The sequence below is a fragment of the Trypanosoma rangeli genome (genome assembly GCF_003719475.1).
Source record: "Trypanosoma rangeli strain AM80 chromosome Unknown Tra_15.4_contig_00166, whole genome shotgun sequence".
Classification (NCBI taxonomy): Eukaryota; Euglenozoa; class Kinetoplastea; order Trypanosomatida; family Trypanosomatidae; genus Trypanosoma; species Trypanosoma rangeli.
The window spans coordinates 26,774-34,110 of NW_021705910.1; the positions used below are offsets into that span (position 1 = coordinate 26,774).

Sequence of the window (7,337 nt, forward strand, 5' to 3'; positions counted from 1 at the left end):
TATTATTACTTTTCGTCTGGGTCTCTAAGGGAAAAGAATATCATGAGTTCAGACCCATACACTCACTCACACATGGCAAGGGAAAAAAGGTCTTCTCTATGGAATACGTATATCTTTTGCACCCATCAAAGCACCGAGGGTGTGGGCGGCAGCGGCATGGGAAGAAAAAGCATTTTGGGTACGGTCAACTGCACGCGGGTCTCCTGAAATAGCACCGTGGCGCTTGGATCGACTGGCCCAAACAGCAGGTTGTCGCACAAGTGCTGTCGAATGTCAGGACCACCATGACGACGCTCCTCCTCAAGTGCCGTGTCCTTCCGCCGTGTAAAGTTTTGAAAGGTGACGTTCATAAGATCATCTATGATGGCCTGTTGCTGTCGCTGCTTCTTGCGTTTATCGTCGCTTTCTGCATTCTCCACATTTCCGTTAGAGTGGTCCTGCAGTCGGGGTTCTGCAGCGGCAAACACCTGTGCGTGCAGCCCGTGCACAGGGAGTTTGACGGGGTAGCGATACTTCAACGCCTCTGCCTTGAACGAATGAGCCTTGGCGTACTCAGCGTAGTCAAACTTCGCCTCCTCCAAGGACTGCCGGTGGTTTACCAACACCGTTGAGCTCTGGCTCTCGGGATGCGGCAATACTACCTCGGCATGGCTGTTCTCAACGACATGGCGTGCCTTCCTAGGATCCATGCGTTTGCCGGAGCGCAGCCCAGTGATGACTGCAGGCGGTCCCAAGTCGGTCCCGCGCAGCACACTCCGCAAGGCGCGAGAGCACGCGGATGACATGAAAGCAGATGGGTACTGAGCGTCGTTCGAGACGGGTGCAGTGACCATCACCCCACCTTCTCGCTGCAGCTGCACTCCATCGCGGCAAGCAGACGGATCCGCACTGAAGCTAGTAGGGCAGTCCACAACATGAGAAGTGGAGTGTGGGTCCATGTCGAGGCACGCATGCGGCGGAGCGAAGCTGACACTCCGCAAAGTATCTGCCGCCCCAACTGTACCGGCCACGATACTAATACTACTAGGCTGAAACGAATGCTCAGAGCCTTTGCCACCATAACCGTTATCATCATTGCCACCACTACCGTCGCCGTCGTCCTCCTCATCATTAGTGATAACGACGGCGGCCGCTAGCGACAGCGACTGGCCCGCGGCATCCCCAGCCGCAGCAGTGTCCTCAGCTGACGTTTTACCTCGCGCAACCCCAGTCTCAGTCATACCATCGATGGGGTTGGAAGGTGTCGTGTCACTGTCAAAATTCGGCCTCCATGGCCAGGCCGCGGCCCCCTCTATTCCCACTTCGCTGGACTCGCTGTACACGTCAGCCGTATTACTCTCAAGCCGCACCGAGTGACAAGACATGGACAACGAAGAAGAGACAGACGAAGAGGCTTCGTCACCCATCTCCACCACAATCTCCTCCTCATCACTCACCCCCACGCGGTCACCTGACGCGGGCGGCACCGTTTGTGTAGGATCAAGTGGCTTCGTGTGTGGCTGCGGCACAGACAAGTTCTCCGCCTCCTCTTCCTCCTCTTCTGCACCATCACCCTCTCGCGGGAGTAGATCGTGTATGGCCCACTTCCACACGTCACCTGCGGAGGTCACCACCGCCAGTTTCCCGTTCGAAAACATTTGAATGCCAACGACAGAGAAACCGACGTCAAAGCGCACGCGTTCCACAAGCTCGCCAGATGTTGCCTCTATTCCCAGAAGAAGCACCACACCAGAGGCAGTCCCAAGCGCCATGAGTTCGGCGAAGCAACTTGCACAGCTGATCTGCACGTCGAGACGCAGTACAGCAGTACAGCTCCACGCAGAGTTATCAATCTTTGCGGTGGCCGGGGCATCCTCCACAAGTGGCGGTGGGGAGTACACTGAGAGAATCTCTGGCAAAAACAGCACCGTAAGGGTACGACTCACCTGCGAAACGGCGGCAGGCTGAAGTGCGACCGCTGGTGCTGGCTCGTGTGGAAGCGCAGCAACAATTTCACCGGACTCCAGTGCCAGAACATAGACGTGATAGTCAACTGACGCGCAGAATACATAATCGCGCTGCACAGAGATGCAGAGGACAGTGTCTGCAAACACCGGCTGCCGCCACAAAAGTTTTGCCCCCGCCGCATCACATGGAGCCCGCCACAGCGCCACCTGCCCACATCCCTCACCACACAACATATAGTCGCCATCGCAGAAAACAACACTGGGTCGGCTGTGAAATCTCGCAAGGACCTCCACTGTGCCCTGTTCCATGTCCGCCAGAAGTAATTCATTTGAGTATGCAAGTGAATAGAGCAGGTGATGCCTGCCGCACGCGGCATAGAGGGCTGGCACGAGAGAAAAACACCGCAGCAGTGACTCCAGTGGCGTGTCGCCTAAATGGCTGAGAAAGAGACGAAACGCGCCGGTGTCAATGTTGATAAGCTCCACAAACCCGCCTTTTGTAGTCACGGCAATGCAGTCGTGTAGGATGGAGCTGGCGGACACACGAACCACGTCGTGGCGACACCGCTCAAACCGCTCCAGCAGGGGCTGGTCCTCCTTCTCAAGGGTGTCCAACTCGCGCAGCGTCACCACAGAAGACATTGCAGCCCCTTGTTACTTGCCACCCGCCACTACGACAACAAAGAATACCACTGTTTAGTCCAAGTGAAAAGCCCTCCCCCGAGAAAATAAAGGCGAATAAAAAACAAAAAGAAACTAAAGCGGTACAGCTGTGCCGTCGTGGAGAGGCCCACAAGGAACTCGGAAACAAGGAAAACCCAATTGTTTTTTTTTCTTTATTGTGCGTGTTAATTTGTTATTTTTTTTTTTAACTGTGCTGGACAAATAAAAAACAACAAAGTAAACATGACGCTTCTCACCAAACTACTTCTGTTGGAATTGCTTTTGCAGTGCGGGTGAAGAGTTATTGGAAGTCATCCCATCACCAACGCATATTGTCGCTGCAGCTATCGTTATTCTTGCAATTTTTCACTTTAGTTTGTGTGCGTGTGCATGTGTCTTTTCTTCTCTCACTTACTAGGCCGCTCAACCTTTGCGGCGGCTTCCCATCACCCAGCCCGCCTCAATGGGATGGCATCGCTTCAGGTGCGCAAGACACCTTTTTTTCCCCCAGTTGAAGAGGGGACATGTCAAAGAGAGAGCTGATGCCCTCGTCCCGTGTGTGCATGTCGATGACGGTGGCGAGAAGGGGGGCAATGGTAAGCACCTTCAACTTGGGAATCAGGCGGAGATGTTCCTCCTGGGGAATGGAGTCGGACACGACAATCTCACTAAGAGATTCACAATCGTTAATGCGCTGGATGCACGGTGGGGTCAAAATGCCGTGCGTAAAGCAGGCGGTTATCTTTGTTGCGCCCAAGTCATGGAGAAGTGCACACACCTGCTCAGTGGTGTGGCCCGTGTCACACATGCCCCCCAGAACAACACAGATACGGCCCTTTACATCGCCAACGGGCTGCAATGTTTCGACCCCGGAAGCACTGCATCGCTTCATGATGGTTACAATGCAACCAATCCTCAGGACGTCAGCCAACTTTCTTGCTCGCTCTAGGCCGCTGGAACCAACTGAAACAATTGCCATGTTGTCTGGGTCAAACCAAGACTGACTACAGAGATATTTTGCAAACTCCGGGCTCATCTGCAGATTGTCGAGTGGAGTGTTTTCAAAAAAGCCTTGTATCTGCCCAGAATGGAGATCCAGTGTCGTGACACGGTCTACACCCGCTTGCGTCAGCATCTCTGCAATGGCGGAGGAAGACACGGTGCTGCGTGCGGAGTGTTTGCTGTCCTGGCGGGAGTAAGCGAGGTACGGAATCACTGCAGTAACCCGCCTGGCATTGCTTAGACGCATCTTTCGAATTAGAAAAAGTAGCTCCATTACAGCCGTGTTCACGTCTATTACTTCATTTCCTGCCATGCTCTGAATGATGTACACATCGGCGCCAAGAACGCTCTCATCAATGCGCACATTCACCTCCCCATTCGCATGCTGCCCCACCAGCGTTTGGTGGGTGGGGAATCCCAGCAACATCGACACTGACTCCGCGAGAGGACGATTACCGTTCCCGGAAACGATACACGGAGGCGGGATATTTTTGCCGTGGCGTGGTGAGACAGTTCCTTGCGTTGGATGCACTTCCGCCATGGCATCACCAGGGGCATAGTAGTATGCATTCTTGATCCGCATCAGTTGATTCTGCAATGCTAAGTGCTGGTCTGTGAGAGATGCAGAATGACTCCTTCGCTTGTCCTCCGTTTCCTTTTCGGGTGTGCAGCTTGGAAAAGTGCACTTCTGTGCGGCATCAAACGTCTTCTGCGGCTCCTGCATTTCCTTACCCTGCATCTCAGTTCTGTAAAACACAATACAATGACGCTGTGCTTTGATGCAGTCTTCCTTACGTTTTTTTTGTTCTTTGAAAACTTCGTTTGTCACGTTCCTCGCAACTCCTAGAACAAAAAAAAACAACAACAACAACAAAGATGGCAAACTCTTCTCGTGGTGAAAAGGCGGATGAAAGTCAACTAGGCGCAACATGTCTCAGCTGTACCACATAGATGTCCTCTTGATCGCCTACCTGCCCTCTTTGTTGTCATGTACATCACGGTGCCTGCTGCAGCTCTACATTTATGGATGCACTATGCTCATGTCCCCACTCACCGGCATGCACGCATGAGTCGCCCAAACATTTATATATATATATATAGTTTTGTTTTTGTCTTTATTTATTTCACGCAAAAAAAAATCTTGTTGTACTGTTTCATCCCACCTGCGGCAACAACTGATGTTGCTGCTGCTGCGGCATATCTGGCAGCATTAGCAACTTATTCATCTCGTGGTACTTCTTCTGGAACGCTTTGAGGTCCAAAGCATGCTCGAGGCTGACGTCGCGTCTATTGCGGTACTCCTCCGGCGGCAACCGTGGGAAAAAGAACGCCAGCAGCGCATCCATCTCCCGCGGTGCAGGGTTACCGCCCACAACCTCCTCAATGCAACGGCGCAACTGCACCGGTGTTACAGAGGCATCGCGATTCGGGTTTGCCAAAGAGTAGATGTCAGCCCGGCGCTCCGTATACGCCCGCGGCATCGTCGAAGCGAGGCGAAACATTTGCAAGCTGTTCAGGCAACGCGCCTCGAGCCGCATGCATAGCTGCTGTAGCGCCTTCCTTACAACTGTGCGCTCCTCGACGTCAATGGGCTCGTGCGTCTTCTGGCTTTTGTTCGTTGCCGTCTCGGACATCCACTTCAAAAGATCCTCCATCGTCAGGTAGCCGGTCTCAGGAAACGGTGCGATGTGGTCAAACAGCGCCTGCCCGTCCATGCGTCGCCCCGTGATTTGTAGCTCCTGCAGATGGTTGACAAACTCTGTCACACTTACAACTCCGTCCTTGTCGCGGTCAAATCCAAGGAAGGCATCCTTGAAGGTGTGGAAGCGTGTTTCCAGAAACAGGCGAAAGGCGGTGATGAGCAGCTGCAGCTGCTCCTCATTCATCCCGGGCACGTTCTCCCCCGCCAAATAGTTTGCCGTGTGCTCGTCCATGTTCACTACCTCAAACCTGTGCCCGTTCACCACGATGACCGCGCCCACAGGAAAGTCCGAGACGGTGTAGTACGCCTCCCCAGATCCCACTGGTTTTGGTAGGCGTTTTCGACTGCAGAAACAACCACCCAAAAAGCCGGAGTTTCGGACAACGGTCTCACACACCATAGCCTCATCTGTATCTGTGTAATACGTAAGGGTGAACCGCCGCTGACGCTCAACGGCGGAACATGGCGGTGCAAGGCGTAAAAGAAAGCGAAGCACATCCTTCATTTTACATTCTGTTCGCTTCTCCAAGACTGCATCGTCTCTCCCGGTGGGAACAACAGAAGCAGGCGTGGCAGTGAGCCGAAATGCAGTGACTCTTGATTCCGGAGAGAGTCCATACTCGTCGCGGCAGTCCACCGCATCCGAAAGTATTACACCGTATTTCTCCAAGTAGTACGAGCGTGTGAAATCGTCGCAGTCGTACAAAAAAACGTGACGACCAAGCACGTTAATGGTGATGCCGACACCTAGGTCCCTCGCCGTGTAGTGTCCTTCGGGTCCAATGTACGGTTCCCGCATGCCGTTTACTCGATGAGCAAACGTCAACTCATTGGCTTTCGCAATGGATCCCTCCTTCGGCACCCACCCACGCGAGAGAAAGAGGGAAGGGGTCGCCTCATTGGACGTGGGGCGCTCCACCACCGCCATGGAGTCATCCTCCACAAAGTACAACACCTCAAGCTTCCTGACAATGCCCCCAGCCACCTTGTTCCGCTCGTCCAGAAGGGAGTAGAAGCGTAAAACTTTCCCACTATCCTGCACAAAGCGTGCCGCCCGTACCGCCTCATCCCCGTGAAAGTCCTGTGAGAGAATACCAAACTTGGCAGACAACATCCGTTCTTGGTGTCGTTTCCAGTCACTCATAAATGAGGAGTCTGGACACGTTACAGGGGAAGCAACGTTCACGCCAAGGGCAGTGAGAAACTCTCGCGTAAACAAGTCACAGTCATACAGGAAAAATTCGACGGCATTAATGCGCACAGGTCTACCTACATTGAAGTGGTTAAGAGTGAGAAATTCATCGTCAGGAAATTCCTCCCGCTGCCGTGGGTCGGCACGCACACGCTGGCGCTTAAGAAAAGTTCCCCCACGTAGTCCACTGTTTGGGATAGGTGGCTCTTGTATCAGAACCGTGTCATCCTCTGGAAAGAAATCTATGACAACGCGGCGGTGCCAGTACTCTTCCAGGCATCCCTCCGGGGCCTTCTCCGTGAAAAAGGCGTAGAAACGAAGCACCTTGTCTGCAAGCGTTGTGTACTGCGCACGCCGATCAGCCTCAATGCCGACTTTTCTCCTTGTTGATAGGGCATGCATAAGCTGCTGCGCCGTCCGTCCCAGCCTCTCTGGTGGGGTGTGATCGTAGACCCCTTTTGATATAAATGCCCGCTTCCCACGGAGCTCCGCCTCCAACTGCTGTGGTTTATCCTGCACCTTGCGGAATGCCGGGTCAAGCCAATTGTGGCCCACACGCGGAGGCAAGAGCTTTGGGTCGAGTGCGCGAATGTACTCTGTGGGCACGTCATGTCTAAGAGACACCGGCCTCTGGGAGTTCATCTGCAAATACTTCCTTCCGCAAGGCATATAGACAGGTTGTGTGGGTGGGTGAAGCGAAACGGAGAGCAGGAAAACAAGTGAAATGAGGGCGGGGACTTCACAGCGGTGCCCTGTTAGTAGTAACAGCCGCGGCGGTTCCCGTTACTAGTCAGAAACCATAAAAAAAAAAAAAACAGTACTAGAAAAAAAA

The 7,337-nt window shown here is 53.4% G+C and overlaps 3 protein-coding genes across 3 annotated transcripts, besides 3 other annotated features; all 3 read right to left on the reverse strand.

The window, feature by feature from the left end:
- Nucleotides 1–125: 125 nt before the first annotated feature.
- Nucleotides 126–2,588, reverse strand: TraAM80_05238 (putative suppressive immunomodulating factor; the record flags this gene model as incomplete). Its single annotated transcript, XM_029382127.1, has 1 exon — nt 126–2,588. The coding sequence occupies one exon, from the start codon at nt 2,586–2,588 to the stop codon at nt 126–128; it is 2,463 nt and encodes an 820-aa protein (XP_029238050.1).
- A 481-nt stretch (nt 2,589–3,069) lies between these two features.
- TraAM80_05239 (phosphoribosylpyrophosphate synthetase) lies at nt 3,070–4,350 on the reverse strand (the record flags this gene model as incomplete). The annotated part of the gene is made up of 1 exon (XM_029382128.1): nt 3,070–4,350. The coding sequence occupies one exon, from the start codon at nt 4,348–4,350 to the stop codon at nt 3,070–3,072; it is 1,281 nt and encodes a 426-aa protein (XP_029238051.1).
- Nucleotides 4,351–4,458: 108 nt separating this feature from the next.
- Nucleotides 4,459–4,485: a microsatellite.
- Nucleotides 4,486–4,692: 207 nt separating this feature from the next.
- Nucleotides 4,693–4,711: a microsatellite.
- Nucleotides 4,712–4,736: a microsatellite.
- Nucleotides 4,737–4,765: 29 nt separating this feature from the next.
- On the reverse strand, nt 4,766–7,147 carry TraAM80_05240 (EF-hand domain-containing family member C2; the record flags this gene model as incomplete). The annotated part of the gene is made up of 1 exon (XM_029382129.1): nt 4,766–7,147. The coding sequence occupies one exon, from the start codon at nt 7,145–7,147 to the stop codon at nt 4,766–4,768; it is 2,382 nt and encodes a 793-aa protein (XP_029238052.1).
- Between the last annotated feature and the right edge of the window lie 190 nt (nt 7,148–7,337).